The sequence below is a fragment of the Pezoporus occidentalis genome, unplaced genomic scaffold (assembly GCF_034315485.1).
Source record: "Pezoporus occidentalis ecotype Australia unplaced genomic scaffold, CSIRO_AGI_Poc_V1 ctg78, whole genome shotgun sequence".
Lineage (NCBI taxonomy): Eukaryota > Metazoa > Chordata > Aves > Psittaciformes > Psittacidae > Pezoporus > Pezoporus occidentalis.
Genome location: NW_026916137.1, coordinates 475,590 through 492,756, shown reverse-complemented (window position 1 = coordinate 492,756; position 17,167 = coordinate 475,590). Strand labels below are relative to the sequence as shown.

The window sequence follows — 17,167 nt, the reverse complement described above, 5'->3', positions numbered from 1 at the left end:
TTAACTTGCTGTTCATCAAAGACCTGCAAAGTCTGGCTCTCAACTGTTTGAACAGTGGAACAGTCTTTTTACAGCCAGCCTTAATAAAGCACAGGATTTTATTAGCTGTTTTGTGGTAATAAGGTGAAGTACAATGTTGTGGAATGCTCCTTCAGGAGATTTGGGATCTTGTATACTTTGGGGTTTACTTTCCTCTTTCGGACCTAGGGTGCTTGGCAACCAACTAATACGACAGCTTCACTGTAATATTCCCTTCCTTAAAGCCACCTTTGACAACCAGTTTTTCACTCAGGTAGAAGAAAACTATTGCTTGAAGAGCTATGAGAGAAATATATTATAACCCAGTCTCTTTCTCTCTCTTTTTTACTTTTAATTGGTTGGGGCTGTTTTAAGCCATTGCAGACTTCCAGGCACTTGGGAAAACTCTAGATCGAGGGTGAAAGCTCTTGGCCACACTCACATACAGCAATGTTGTTTATTCAGAATATGGAAGCTAATGTCGTTTTTATCTTTGGCAGATTTCTTTAAAGTTCTGCTAATTTTCTCATGACAACATTTTTAACAGATTGTAAACGTCCCTTTTTCCTGAAAATCACTTCTGGGTCACATGAAGTTTCAATTAGCATCTGGGAATACCTGCCAGGACATTCTCATGAGCATTTAAACAAATGGATCTGCATCATCTTGCAAAAGAACAAAGTATCCTGACAAATTTCAGCAATTCCCCATCATCTTTTGTTTCCTGACTCTAATGGGAAACAAAAAAAGAGCAAAGCTTCCAAATCACTGATGAGCTATAATGAGAGCTGTGGTACTTTGGACTGTTGATGCCAAAACAAAGACTGAAACACAAGTTTATATACGTGGGACTGACTGAGAAATGCTTTTAGGGAATGAAAGGCACACATCTCAGGAACCCACCAGTAAACCTCTTGGCATTTTACTCAGAAGATTTCCTTTTTCTGATTACAGCATTTTCTATGTCAACTGTACTTGAGTGTTTTGGAGGAAAAATGGAAACATACATTTATATAATCAAATATTTCACATAATACAGAATAGCCCATACAGAGCAGAGGCTGCTAACCTTTCATCGCTCTCCAGGCTTGAGACTGCCCAGCATCCAAATGTTGCAAGTTGCACAGATTCCCTCAGACAGGAACTTCAAATGCAGATGTGGCACCTCTGTGTTCTGCTGGGGAGGAAAGAGAAAGCATTCCCAAATCTGACTGGGCTCACTGCCCCATTTGCTGGTTTAAATAGGGTTCAGTTGCCTCCACTTTTGGAGGTTCATCTTTGAAAATAAACACAGGAGCAAATTGTAATTTCTCAGCAAAGAATTTAAAGAAGACCTTACTTTTTTTTTTTATTAAACCACCAAATAGTCATTTTACTTTTCTCCAGACTCCCATCCATCTTAACACCCACATGGTTACTTTGAAGAGCAAACATCACACAAGGAAGCAGAGGCTCTGCTGTGTTGGAGGAACTTTTTCCCAGGATTTTCCCAGATCTCCAGCTAAGGATGGACATATGTTATGTTTCAAAGACAAAGCAAAAATCTTGCAGCACCCCTTCCACAAACTCATTTTCGAGCAAGGGATGCTTAGGGATGCTGTACTAGTGGAAGTTATTAATTTAATAGATCAACCTGCACTACAGGCAACCCAATTACAAAAATCACTCTTGAGCTAGGGCATTCAAACAGAAACTCCTACGCTTGGTCTTTCTAATTGAAGCAGCATCCCATGTCTCTAAAACCTACTACAAGCATGTAATTTCCAAGATAAACTAAACAGAAGAACTGTTTATTGCAACTATCGTTGCCTTGTTGCAATTGCCAGAAGCCAGACCACAAAAGCCTCATGCTATACCATCTGTAATGAAATCCCTGGAGCCACGATTGTTCTATTCATCTCTTTAGCCAGCTAACTGTAGAAGCATATTCTACAACTTGTGAAGCAACAAATGGAGATTTTGCTTTTTCATGCTCTGTACATGTCTCTATACCAACCCATACAGAACTGCTTTTCCAGCCCCAAGAAATGGCCTCAGATGATGCCAAGACAACACTCAGTATCTCACTGACAGAGCTAGTGAAGTTTTGCTCCTCAGAGAGGGTTCATAAAGTCTTTGCTCCTGCAGTGCACTTAATGCTTGCCTTGACTGGGCTCCAAGTCCTCAGTGGATGATGCTAAACCCAGCATTACATTTCTGAGACCCAGCACACAGAAATGTTTACAATCAGTGTCCCTAGAGTTTCCTTGGGGTTTGTTTGTCCACCTCCCCCACCCCAAAACCCCACCATTACTATCGCTGGACAGCATCCTTTGTGAAAACAAACCTGACTTTTGAGAGGGCAGTTCTATTTTGTTTCTTTTTAAGTCTTTTCAGGAGACTAAGGAGATCTGTGGAAGCTCCTCACATGGGAAACAACAGCATGATTTCACACCACGTCCTCCCTTCACAAGGTCTCTAAACACCAACTCCTTTAATTGAGTGAACCAGTGTCAAGTCATAGGAAGCAAAGACAAACCACCAACCTCTGAAAGGTTCATAAGGAATGGCATGTGTCTGCTTCTAATAAAAAAAACCCAAACCAAGAAAGCCAGGAATTACAAACTAGACATGGATTATTCTTCATGTAATTCATGCTGTAAGAACACTTCTTTCATTAATACACAGACGAAGAAACCAAGCAGGCAAAGAGGCAACAACAGTGGCGCAGCACATCTAAAACTTTAATCTTTGTTTTAAAGAGTACAGAGTCAAAAGAAGAAGACACTTTCTTCTCCTTCCCACCTTCCCATTCTCTATCCCATCGCTTCCTAAGTTCTCCATAAAAGGAAATACTTCTTTGTTGATTAGTTTGACTTCCCTTCAAGTGAGGCATTCCCGTTAATCTCCAAAAGTAGGCTCCAGTTCAGTAAAACACTCGCACATGCACTTCACTTTAGTTCACTCCCATTCATGGCAACATTTAAGTGTACATACTTGAATGCTGCTTTGAGTAGGGATGTTTTTAACTGAAGACTTAACTGAAGATGAGGGGCGGGGTATATTCGTGTGGTCTTAACAGGGCAGAGGAGGTAGAACAAACTCCATACATCATCATATTCCCAATTTAAAGGTAATTTTAGCAGCAGTCGGTGACTGACACATTGGTAAAATCCTAAGCAGCAGCTTAACTACAGAAGTGTGTAGCAGTAAGAAATCCAGTGGCATTTAAAAAAATCAGTTAAAGCAGCTTCACAGGGTCAGTCAGACTTCCAAGTTTAAACACCCTCTGCTCCTAATGCCATTCAACAAACACGTTTCTTTCATTACAATTATATAAAGGGGAAGACTGGCAAGACAATACAAAAAAATATCAAGAATGGGAAAACCTACAGTGTTCAGAAAACAGGATTTTGGAAAACTGAAGTGTTTGAATTTTATTTTACATTGTAGGCTTTTGCTTTTTATCCCTTTGAAGTATGTTTAGTTTTAAATTAATAAAGTCCATAAACTAATACATTGGTATGTTCTTTAAACATACATAATAAAAATTCAGATATTATACCATATTTAAATATCCCAATAATAAAAGAGTTAAAGTAATGCTGGCTAATGTGAGGATAAAATGCCTAGATAAAAGATGTTGTGGCTCTAAGGAAATGTGTGGATTAGAGGAGAATTGAGAGCGAAGCAGGTGATGCTTTAGTCTGAATCTGAACTGTCTTGCTTGTTGGTATGGTACTGGCTGACTGCTTCTTCCAAAGGAGCCATTGTACCATCCGGCCGCACTCCCATTGGTTTTATAAGCTCATCTCTGTAAGAGATTTAAAAGAAGAATATATATTAGCATATGCACACATATCAATTCACATGTGTATAATACAGTCACATACAGTATATGCTTTAATGCATAATGAGCCTTTAAAAGGAAGTTATTTCTGCTAAAGCCCTCTGTTTTGAAGAAAGAGGAACAAAAAACCTTCCAAAATAGGTGGGAGGGGAAGAGCAGGATAGATAAAGACTTCATTCATGTAGGCCAAACCTACTTAGCCAATTAAAGACACCATGAAAAGTCAGTGCCTAATAGGCTCAAGACACGGAGCAGGTTCCCTGTTTTAGATACACAAACTAGCTTTTCTTCTGAGAGTTCCCTGACAGCCATTTCTTCCTAAAATCTCACCTGCCGTTCTGGCCTGTATGTGCCCAGGCAATTAAACCAATGATTTGATACACATTCACCCTGTTGAAGGAAATAAATCAGTTACAAAAACAGACTCGGTCTACACCACTATTAAGGGTAAGTACTTGTTGATTCATATAAAAAAAAAAAAGCTGACTGATTCTAATACTATTGCTTTTGTTTGTGGCAGTTTAATTACAGGATTGACAGCCATTTTAATCTCTTCAAAGCTCCAAAGGCCTCTCAGCAGCTAATCCAATTATATCTACTCCACAAGCTACAGCCTCATCTAAGAGATGATTAATTATTGATTAAGCCAATCAAAAAGTATTAGCAAAGATTTATTTAATCCTTACTTTTTATCACCTCATTTATATGTGGATTATGGCAAAAGCTGTAAGGGCAAAGATAACATTTTGATTTCCTGCTTAAAAAAAAAAAAAAAAAGAATACCTCTAAATATTCAGGAGTCACCTTAAATAAAGGAGCAGAGGTTTGATGGCAGCCCACTAAAACTACCAGTTTAACACACATGTACCATCCTTCCGAGCCACAGACCATACAACTTCATCGCTCAGTGGGGAAGAGAATGAAGACCTTAGGCCCACCGTAGTAGAGGATCTGGTTCAAGACCATCTTAAGAACCTGAACATGCACAAGTCCATGGAACCTGATGAAATCCATCCGCGGGTCCTGAAGGAGCTGGCAAATGAAGTTGTGAAGCCGCTGGCCATCATATTTGAGAAATCATGGCAGTCAGGTGAAGTTCCCGATGACTGGAAAAAGGGAAATATAACCCCCATTTTCAAGAAGGGGAAAATGGATGACCCAGGGAATTACAGACCAGTCAGTCTCACCTCTGTGCCTGGCAAAATCTTGGAGCAGATTCTCCTGGAAGGCATGCTAAGGCACATGAAAATCAACAAGGTGCTTGGTGACAGCCAGCATGGCTTCACTAAGGGGAAATCCTGCCTGACCAACCTGGTGGCCTTCTATGATGGGGCTACAGAACTGATGGGCAGGGGTAGAGCAGTTGATGTCATCTACCTGGACTTGTGCAAAGCATTCGACACTGTCCCACACATCCTTGTCTCTAAATTGGAGCGACATCAATTTGATGGATGGACCACTCGGTGGATAAAGAACTGGCTGGATGCCCGCACGCAAAGAGTTGTGGTCAATGGCTCAGTGTCTGGCTGGAGACCAGTAACGAGTGGTGTCCCTCAGGGATCAGTGTGGGACCGGTCTTGTTCAACATCTTTGTTGCTGACATGGACAGTGGGATTGAGTGCACCCTCAGCAAGTTTGCCGATGACACCAAGCTGTGTGGTTCGGTTGATAGGCTGGAGGGAAGGAATGCCATCCAGAGGGACCTTGACACGCTTATGAGGTGGGCTGATGCCAACCTCATGAGGTTTAACCATGACAAGTGCAAGGTCCTACACCTGGGTCAGAGCAATCCCGGGCACAGCTACAGGTTGGGCAGAGAAGAGATTCAGAGCAGCCCTGCAGAGAAGGACTTGGGGGTGTTGGTTGATGAGAAAATGAACATGGGCCGGCTTCAGTGTGTGCTTGCAGCCCAGAAAGGCAACCGTATCCTGGGCTGCATCAAAAGGAGCATGACCAGCAGGTCGAAGGAGGTGATCCTGCCCCTCTACTCTGCTCTTGTGAGACCTCACCTGGAGTATTGTGTGCAGTTCTGGTGTCCTCAACATAACATAAAAAGGACATGGAACTGTTGGAACAAGTCCAGAGGAGGGCCACGGGGATGATCAGGGGACTGGAGCACCTCCTGTATGAAGACAGGCTGAGGAAGTTGGGGCTGTTCAGCATGGAGAAGAGAAAGGTGTGTGGAGACCTCATAGCAGCCTTCCAGCATATGAAGTGGGGCTATAGGGACGCTGGGGAGGGACTCTTCATTAGGGACTGTAGTGACAGGAAAAGGGGTAATGGGTTAAAACTTAAACAGGGGAAGTTTAGATTGGATATAAGGAGGAAATTCTTTACTGTAAGGGCGGTGAGGCACTGGAATGGGTTGCCCAGGGAGGTTGTGAATGCTCCATCCCTGGCAGTGTTCAAGGCCAGGCTGGACAGAGCCTTGGGTGGCATGGTTTAGTGTGAGGTGTCCCTGCCCATGGCAGGGGGGTTGGAACTAGATGATCTTGAGGTCCTTTCCAACCTTAACTATTCTATGATTCTATGAAGCAAAGACATTTCAGCAGCTCTCTGCCTGGTCAGCACTACTACCTTGGCTGAAAAAGGGGACAGAAATTGTTTGTACACAGCTAGCAAGCTAACCTTAACACAACCACTGGAACAGCAAGAAAGGCCAGAACAGGGTCTTGGGTGACAAGGTCTAGTGTGAGGCTTTCTTGCCCACAGCAGGGGTGTTGGAACCAGATGATCTTCAGGTCCTTTCCAACCCTAACTGTTCTGTGATTCTATGAATTGCATGCATACACTGGATATGGTACAGTCAAGCAGCAGTTAAATTACGTCTCCAAGAGTCTTTTTTGCTCAGGAAGAGCAGGAACTAGCAAGATAAAGGCTGGCTATTTGCACAGATGTGGCAATCAGATACTACGGTGATAAGCTCACAAATCCCACTGCCTGTGGCATTTCAATACATGAGAAACTGGACCTGGAGGAACTGCTGTGGTTTGGCTAAGGAGGCTTGGGTGGGAAGCTGGGGGCCAGGGAAGGTTTGTAATGACCATACTGAAGAGCCTAGGCTTTGGAGTTGCATCTAATAGCAAAGACTTTCACAGGAAAACCTCCCTGTATATCTAAGGCCTTTTTGGCTTTCAAACGCCTTAATAAAAACCAATTGTCCTTTGAAATCTGTAATCTTGAAACAATTCTTCAGTGTCACTTACTCAAGTTCAAGCCTCAATAGTGATCTATTACACTTATATTTGAGAATACCCTGGTAAGTCCTTACTCATATTTTTTAAGTCCTAAAAGTAAAAACATAGCTACAAAGAACAAAATCACCTTTGCTTGCCTTCTAAGCTCAGAGGATCCTAGATTTTTGTTTAAAAACCATAACAGATATTCTTAGGTTGCAACATTTAACACTATAACCTAAAGTCACAGAATCACATCATTAACTAGTCATTTACAGTTTATTACTGGTAATAAATAAATTATAACGGCTACTAAAGGATAAAGAAACAGTTCAAGACAAAGGAAAGAGACAGAAAAACATGGTCCCAAGTCCCCTTATGTGGGGGCCTCCCTCTCTTCATGTAAGTAAGGATCCTTACAACATACCTGTAAATATCGTCAAGAAGTCCTATCTCACCATTTGTCAATTTCAAAGACACAGCTCTTTCCCAGCTACTTCCCTTTTACATCCTGCTACATGCACTACAGAACCTGACACAAAAGTCTGCTCTCCTGGTGAGTCATCTGGAGAGACACTGAACACCAGATGTACTAGGTAAAACATCCATATGCACAAGTACTGGTCTGTGGTTTTTGCGGGGGTCTTTTGCATGACATGCTACACGTTTTGCATGGCAATGTACTGCAGAAGTCTGAGTCACTGACATGCATTTGTATCTTTGGTGATGCTCAAAAGCCTGTTTCTCAGTTCACTGTACTCATTTCAAAGTGCACCGTTATGAATCATTCTGTAGTGCATTTGAGGTTCATTCCCAATGCATTCCCTTCTCTCTGGGCTTCAACTATGAGCTAGGCTGAGCTCAGATTTCATAGAATAATACGGACATTTATCAATTACTTCTCTGCTCCTGCAGGAGCTTCCTGCTTTGCAAATCCTTGGCAGGATGAAAGATAGTTGGTCTCTCTGTATGAGAAGGATGAACTCCATGCATCCTTCCTCAGACAAATGCTATCCAGTGAAACAGAAGTGAATGATGACATAAATATTCTAGGCCACCAAAAGATAAAGTAGCAGAAGAAGCAGGTATCAGCCTAGGTTTTTCCTAACTATAATCTAGTCCTAAAATTGTGTAAAACATGGCACCCTTTCACTAGTGAAGACATGACTGCAAGCTCTGAACTCCACACAAGCTTTTTCCTGGTTTTCAAAGTGGAAAAATAGAGAGGGAAACAAACAGCTGAAAAGATCTGGACTGACTACAAAGCTAGCTTCAGAAGTTTGGAACAACTATCTGCTAAATAACAGAATTTTGGATTGGATTGCAAAGGACATCGCTTCAGTACCATACTGAAGTTAGCAGATCCTTACCTGGTATAAACGGTCTCAGCTCTGCCTGCCTCAGCAACTTTGCCCATTCAGCACTGAGGTACCTCAACTGAACTTTGACAACTTGGGTTAGCTGAGGATGTGCTAAGGTGAGCAATAGCACCTTAAGTAGTACATAGTTAAAGTTCTACTTAAGGTGAGATACAAGGTGGCAAGGAAAGCACCAGAAACTGGCAGGTATAGCCTCAGAAGACAGTTCACTATCCAGAAACTGGATGTTTCCAATGCATCTATAGAGGGCAGAAAACAGATTGCTTCAGCCCAGTAGGTGGCAGTGGGAATACTTCTGTATCCATGAAGATATATGCAAGTACACAGTGTGCATATTTATGCATATTTGAAATATTTGAACATCCTTATGTGACCTCTCATATAGTCAAATACACCTTCTTGCAACATTCATTTTTCTAATGCAAACAAAGCATTCTATTCAAGTGTACTTAGAAACACACCATAATTAAACAGTTGGTAAAATGCATTCTCTTCTTCCACTTCCAGATCTCCCAAGAGTCCCTTCAAATGTAGCTATACAAGTTCTAGCTTCCTGCTTGCCATTTAGCTTAACAACTCAAAAATCATTCCCTTGTTTTGAAGGGTAACGCTTTCTTGTCTGCTTTATGTGTATAAGGCAGTATTGACACACGGAATTAATGACAGTGTCAGTAATCAAACAGCCATCATGTAAACACCAGTCTCCACCTTTGATAAAATGGCATGTTAGGAACCTATTCACCTCCTTATAATTGAGTACTACATAATAGTTCCGATCCTTTCATGTAACATTATTTTGTTCTATGGCTAGAAAGGGGAGGAAAAAAAACCCCTATGTAACATTGCCTTCTTCATTGATCCTATGATTAATTTTGTGTTTTTAATGAGTATGGTTGCTTATTTAGACAGGTTCTCTTACATACTCATTTTGTTGACTTCTGTTCAATGTACAACAAAACCCAAGCCGTGATAATTGGAGACCATTTCATCAGCAAAAGGATTCTTGCTATTAATACAAGGTTGGCTTGGAAAAAACACCCTGACATTTTAATTAGTCAATTAATATACAATTCTACCTACCATTTATAATAGAAAAAAACTGCTAGCATTTTTTCCAGACATTTTAATTAACACGGAGGGTCTCAAATAATCCATTATATCAGCAGACAGAATACCGTACCACACTGATTTAAGGTGACTAACTTGATATTTTGCAAAAACTAAAGGTTCAGTTAAATCTTTTTGCAGATTTGAGGAGTTTTTCAAAGCTGAAAGATGTGCATCACATACACAGGACACCGATTTACAGTCACCAAACAATTCGCAATGAATCAACAAGATCGTATCAGCCCTTACTCCAGACAAAGCCCATATAGCTACTTCAGGGCCAAGTTCAGGCACCCAGCAAGCTACCTGAGTAACATCTACGTCTCCAAGAGCTGCAGTATCAAGATTTTTCATCTTCATTTACACTTATAATTTATATATAATGATTTTTAAAAGTAATCTCATCTAGCTGAATTTGAGCAAAATATTAATTTCTATAAAAGCTTTCACAGAACCCAAGTCTATCCTAATACACTGGGTTCACAAACAATATTCATCTTACTTCCATACATTTTGATAAAACAAAACTGGGTGATTAATTTTAATTTAGCCTTGTCAATGGTCAATGACCCCACAAACAGGCCTAATACCAACAACCTAACAGAAGAGAAACAATTTGGAACTAAGACCTGAAATACCCAAATGCATGCATTAGTTTTACATCATCTCAAACCAGTTTCAATTCTTCAGTGCCAGTGCTGAAAATAAAAATCCACTGGCATCCTATAGAACAAGGGAAAGAATACCACTTTACTACTTAAGAGTTTCAATAAACCTAAACAAAGAGCACAGTGTAAACAGCAGCCATTAATGCAGGCTATGATTTTGCGATGAAGTAGTAGTGTTTTGTAAATTTGCCTTCTGACTTCAATCCATCATCAGATAACATTTCAAAACTGATACAGATCCAGTCAAAGCCAAATCTAGAACACCCCAGTGACAGACTGGCCTGATTATCCTCATCAGTCAGGAAGGAAAGCAAGTTCTTCAGACCTTCAGCTTCATTTTGTTTCATACCTTTCTCCAGTAAAAAAAGCATGCTAGCTCTTCAAAGCTTGGCTTCCATTACCGGGACAACACAAGTGTATTAAGCAAACCAGTTTTGCTGTACATCATCCAAGTTCACCCTAAGCTCTTGTTCAAGTTGCACAGATACATAAACTCATTCAAGATTAAAAGAAGGAGCTGTTTGTTCCCTGTCCAACTTCCTCCTCTTTTATAAGGAAAGCACTGCACCAAACTGAAACCGCTCAGTTCATGGTGTATGTCCCCTCCTTTGATGACAACAAAGACCAGCAGAAGTAGGAAACCTGCCACCAACAGCCTGCCTCAAAGCAAGATTCAAACCCCAGAATTAAGCTCCAGTTTAAATTTGTAGGTTGCAAACCAAAGGAAAAAGCGCATTCCACTGGTAGATTTAAGTATCTGAAAACTTCGAGCACCAAAGGGCTCAAGCTGGAGGCAGAAGTGTTCAATTCAAAAAGCATGGAGGAACTCCCACTACTATCAGCATGTTACAACTCCTTCTTCTTGCATACAGGACTGGCAGCTTCCCATTTCATTTAACATCTGCAAACCCTACAATTGCACTCAATTACATTCATTAAAAACATCCCACAGCCTCCCAGGACAAAGTCTTTTCTTTTTCCTTCCTGCCAGCATTTCCCCTCACCCCCCAATTTTCAGTAAACAAAAAGGGTGGGAAGAACAGTCAAGTGATTTTATTCATGTTATCACAGCACCTAAAAAGGGGGCACATCAACAGCACTGTCCCACAGTAATCACTATACTAAAAACCAAACAAACAAAAACCCTTGCAACAAAGAGAGTCCCAGTCCTGAAGAGTTTCCAGCCTAAACACTATAGACAAAACTGCAGGTGGATGTAACTGACACAGAAAGCCCAAGGTGAAAGTAAAGCTACTGGCCCAGAGGGTAAGTAGTGACACAGGGCACCAGCTGCTTAGTCATTGTCAGTTTGAAGCAGGCAACACAGCAGGTGCCTCCAATCCTCCAAACTGAAAAGGCTCTTATGCTACAGTAAGGCCATTTGGACTTTTGTGTAACTGCTATAGTGATAGCAACAGACTTGTCTTCAGTCTTAGCTTATCTCTGGTCTCAATCTTCCTTTCAAGAAAGTTTTAGACCATTTAGTCATTTTATTGCAGTACCCCTAATGCTCAGCGTCTTAATTCTCTAGCTTACATAGCACTCATCCCATTTTACACAGTAGTTCAATGAACACTGCATGTGCACTGCATTTTCTTCTCTTTATTAAAAAGACTGTAACATACTACACTTGTTTTCCATGCAAATAATGTGGAAAAAGTATCCAATTACTTCACTGACAGTCTCAGGTCAGGTTCCAAGATCCTTCCCTGCTTTCACTCCTGCTTATAATTCAGTCTTTGTCAGCTATTATAAAATCCAGATTCTCCCATCTTTTGCTGTATTCCTAATCTTTAACAGAGATGTAAAAACACTTGGCTTGCTAATTTCTCTCAACAGATCTTGTTTATCTACAGACTCCCACAAGCACAAACACATGTCTAGCTGCTGAGTTTTCCCATATTTGAAGAATGATCCTCTAATATATTTACCTAAATTCCTACAGCTCAATTCACTGGTAAATTAGTATTACATTAAGTGTTCCTTAAGAATGTAAAACTGCTTACACAGAAATCAAACTACAAGCAATTGCTCCAATATAGCTACATGTATGGGGGAAGAAAAAACAGGAAATTCTAGGCATACTGAGTCAAAGAGGAAAAAAAAAAGCTACAGTTAACAGCACAGGACTGTTCCCTTTTTGTATTCAGAAAGCTATAAAGTAAAAATAAACTTCCTGTATCAATAATGTACACCTTTATGCCACATTAAGTACCATCTTCTTTTATGGCCTTACCTCAGTTATTTAAAAGAAATTATAAAGGCTCATTTGTAATCCAGCCCACACTGACTCTACTCTAAAAAATCCACAATCATTCTTAACTGTAAATTCCCTTTTAATTGGTCCATTATATAAATTATTGCTTCTGACGAGAAGTATTTTCATACCGTATTTGTTCTTCATATAAGCAGCAGACATAAGTAGTTACCATGAGATGCTGCTCATTGACTTGAGGAAAATGAGTACACTTGCCTTGGGCTTGGATTGTGTCCCGCACTTTAAAAGGAGAAATTCTTTTCATTTACCAGCCCATCCATTTAGGAGGCAGGTCCCCTCACCACCAGATCTTCCTGATTCTGTCCAATGCTCTCCAAAACAGGTTTCCTCTGAAGTCCTGTTACACATTACTCTTTTCTTTGAAGTGCTAAAGATTTTTCTCTGCAGTTAAAGGGGTCCTAATCCTGCAAAGAAGTTGATTATAGCACCAGTTTGAAGGACTAGACCCCAGAAAAGAGCAAGGATACAAGCTGCTACCCTCAAAAGCAGCTATAATGCAATACCTGGAAAGTTTGTCAAACATGTTGACAAGCTTCATGGCTTCATATTCTTTTTGTTCTTCTGTCATTTCATCCATTGGATTGGGCATTGGTTCTTCTAGATGACCAGTGATAAGGTTAATGCTGGAGGTGGAAAAACAAGACAGTTTACATTCCTAAATATGTCAATTTTCTATCTTCTTTATAGGTGGAAAGACGAACACACCAACAGAAACAACCGAGACTATCTGAACTGCACATCAAAGCTTTTACTAAAGAGCTTCATATTTATACCTTTTTTGTAGCCTTTTCTCATTAATCATGATATTATCTTCTTGTTGATTCACAGTATTAATTTCTTGTTAGTTACTCAGAAATATGCAGTCTACTAATACTTGTTATGTTTATAACACATATACAAGCAGTTTGAAAGCAGGGGAATAATGATGGTAAAACATGACAGTGTCATTAGTAATAATGACATAGATGGGGAACAGGGACAGATACATCTTTGAAACTAACTCTGTACAGGCTTAACTTTACAAATACAGACAGGTTCCATTTACATTTTCTTATCCATGAAGATCTGTTGAATTAGTTGACTACTGCCCTCCCATGCTGGTTTTTTTCTCAAACCAAATTAAGGTTACTTTACTTTGAGAATTTACAATGTCAGTTTTATTTCCACTGTTAAAACAAGTGAATCGCTATACAGAAATAGCAGCAAAAAGCAGAGAAATAGTTTTAAAGAACACTTTCAGGGCAAATTCTCTTTCCAAGCAGTTAAACCACAAACATTTAAGAGCAGTACAGCAAATCAGATGCATAAATCAACTGACAGTTGTCTTGAATGTTTCATTTAATTGTCAGCTTTTAAATAAATAGATACTATATACTAAATAGATGCATGTAACTGGACATTAGGCTTTTGAAAGAAGATCCGAGACAAAAGAGTGGGGGAAAAAATAACCCTGAAGTTCAGAAATAAAAAGAAACCTCATGTTTCGGAGTTCTTTTCTTAGCATAGAAGCAATATAATTCCTGTAACTTCTTATACACTTAATCCTGTCTATTGTTCATGTTCCTTAACAAGAATCTTCCAGTAAGCTACAACCACCTGTCATACACCTAACCATGTCTGTGTAATTCCGTGAAAACTGAGTTAAGCAGAAAAAGAACATCCTTCAGATGCCCACTATCGACAATTTCAGAACTGAATTAAAAGCACAGATGTAACATGGCAAACTGAAACCTCTAACACCAAATCAAATACAATTAATAAAAATCAACAGACAGCGCTTCTATCTGATCACTGAATCCTTCAAACACATATACTGGATTCCTGATGCATGACTTCTATGGACCTAATCGATCCTTCAGAGAATTCTACTACCAGGCAATCCAAGTGGCTGAAACTAGACCTCCTGGTTTGTTTCTTTTTTACAAAGTCCTGCTTAAAACCCTGAGCCACTTGTGACACCTTCATTTCCTGTTATAGAGATACACCCCACAAACAATAGTAGTGTGGCAACTTCATGTGAGTTCCTGGAAAATCTGGGGCAAAAGCCACCCTCGCTAAGTTGGTTACTATGGGTTTTTTTCCTACAATTTGCTCAAAAATCTCTTTTCACACTTGAATGTTAAATAGGTTTTCAGACTGAAGTTAAATCATTCTCATGGTAACTCACCCTAGCCCTGCCCCATGGAGATATATGACTATATGATGGTCACTATCAGTGGCTAGTTTCTCAATAGTTAGACCATGAAGTCAACAGGAGGCAATAGTTAATACAAGAACATGTAATTCCAAAACTGGCCTCTCTGGAAAAGTTGAAACAATAAAAGTATGTCAAAACATCTAAACTGCAACAGGATATGCAGAATTGAAAACAATACTATACTTTGGCTTTGCAGATTTGTATTCTTCTGTATCTGTATCTTCATCATCTGAGTACCACTGATCTCCTCTTCCTCCTGCTAACAGGCCCCTTGCTGCCAGCAATCCCGCCGCGTTACCATAGCCTGTATATTTTAACAAGCTGTCAACTGCAAAGGGTGAAACAGAAAATCATCCAGCTATAATCAGCTACAAAACCAAACCAGTGTAACATTACAAGAATAGAGAGTTATAGCAAGAGGCAAATACACTAATTACAGGAAGACCTTATATAAAAGGGAGAAGAAAAAGTAAATTTTTACCTCTCTCTTTACAAAGAACGAAAAGAAATTCTGCTGCAATCTGCTTTACTCCAAGGTCAACATGTGTCATAAGACGCACAAGCTTGTTTCTCACTGTTGTGCCAACTTCTGGACGATTTGATACATCTCTTAATGGAGGTAATACCTAGCAGTACGAAAAAAGGAAAACCAGCATAGAATGCATGGCAATACCTAGGCGATCCTTGCAGAGACAGTCAATAGAACAAGAAAATACTGTAAGCTCCACTCCTTCAAAAGAAGGAATAACATCAACGCAACTATGCTTCATGCGCATATATTCTTAACATATTCAGGATGTCTGGTCTGCCATCCTGGTCAGAAAAGTTCTGTCCCAAACACAGACTTTTAAAAGAAAGACAACTATTAGGAGTTTAAGAGCACAATGACTGCTCTCAAATAGCTGGCCAAAAGGCATCAGTGACCTAATGTTCTTTGTTTCTTTGTTTTGCTCAGATATCTGGCATTCGAATTAAAAATACCAGCTTAAGGAAACTTACAATGTTAACATGACGGGTAATTTACACAGAACAATTAATATACTTATGATGAAAAAGCAGGAAAAGAAGTCACAGTGCAAGTTCTACTACCATGAATTTCAAAAATTAGCTCAACATTTATAAAGGAAATATATTTTTCTCCCAGAAAACACTCTTTGGAAAGCTCAAGCTAAATTTCAGACCGATTTTGGAGAAAACATTTTTAACGTTTCCTCAAACACACTATTTTCTCATCAAATGTCATTAATATCATTAACTTCAACCTGAAGAAAGGCAGGAGGTGATTGAAATATGGCTGGTTTTGCAACCTAGCTTCTGCCTCCTTGTGCATATGCCTTCAGACTCAAAACCTGTATTAAGTTTTTCACATTCAAAGGATATGATATGATTTACAAACCAACCTGGGCTATAACATGAAAGATTTAATGATCTGAAGACTCCTACAGTTTTACTCCAGTATTTTACTAAGGAATGAAACCAAAGATGTCACTAACTGTCACAAGAAATTGCAGGTCCTTTCTTTTCTGGGTGTCCAATGTAAAATGTCATGTTCTGTGCAAAATTACTGCACAGTTACTACTGAAATCAGCCTCCCTGGGAACCCATACTTAAACAAATGAATGCTACACTATTGAATACTTAGAAGAAAACAGACTCCATCTTTTTCAAACTAAGTATTCAAACAATTAGCAAAAGCATTTTAGCTTGTCCCTGCTTACTTTCCCCAATGGGGATACTACCATGACTGCTATTTCACAGTGCTGTAAGAATAAATTAATGTTTTCAGAGTACTTTAATACTAATGCAGTGATGAGTGTCATAGGACAGTCCATGAGGAAATTAATCATTCTGTCTTCAGATCAGAATTTGAATAGTGCACAATAAATAAAGCCTAAGGCCAACACTTAACAATGAGGGTAATTCAAAATATCAAACATCCAGTCATGCAGTTAGCAGTATCCATCCATTCTGTGCACTATATGAGGCAGCAGTCTGTGGCAGGAAACAGCATGCAGTTATACCCTGACATCTTGATGCCAAGATGTTGTAAAAACATGCAGACAACTTCATTTCCTAACTTCTGAACATTTGGCTCTGCAATTTACTTATTTATTTTATTTAACAGATCAGAAGAGCATCCTAGGAAAGAACTGCTGCAAACAAAAACAATAAACAGCCAGAACAAGTTTCTTAAATTCCTCAAAACCACTTTTCAGGTACAGATGAAAGAAACAGAAAATACATGTTTTTTTTTCATTATAAACTCCATTTCTGAATTCAGGCACAGCTTTGATCTATGATGCAACCAAAAATCACCTCTGCTTACGAAAAAGAACATTTCTCAGCCTTCCCCCTTCTCATCTTTTAACTTCTCTCTGACTTCAGGAAAAACAGCAAAACAAACAGAAAACACCATACCCAGGCACAGAGATCCTTTAGATCTTTAACTGCGGCATAGACATCTTTTTTTCTACAAAAAGCCTACCCAAGGTCTGTACTGTACTAAACAGCTCTC

The 17,167-nt window shown here is 39.6% G+C and overlaps 1 protein-coding gene across 2 annotated transcripts in view; it reads right to left on the bottom strand.

Moving 5' to 3' along the window:
- Positions 1–2,724: 2,724 nt before the first annotated feature.
- RIC8B (RIC8 guanine nucleotide exchange factor B) overlaps positions 2,725–17,167 on the bottom strand; it is a 37,167-nt gene continuing 22,724 nt past the window's right edge. Inside the window, exons 7-11 of one of the 2 annotated variants that reach the window (XR_009961580.1) lie at positions 15,134–15,278; positions 14,836–14,980; positions 12,959–13,078; positions 12,704–12,859; positions 3,683–3,811 (exon numbers count right to left, since the gene is read on the bottom strand). Coding sequence is in view for 1 of the 2 variants with exons in the window: in XM_062602712.1 (XP_062458696.1) it covers positions 3,700–3,811; positions 12,959–13,078; positions 14,836–14,980; positions 15,134–15,278 (522 nt within the window). In the remaining variant the exon portion in view is untranslated. Of the gene's footprint in view, positions 3,812–12,703; positions 12,860–12,958; positions 13,079–14,835; positions 14,981–15,133; positions 15,279–17,167 lie in introns of both variants that reach the window. The other variant, XM_062602712.1, reaches the window with a different exon arrangement.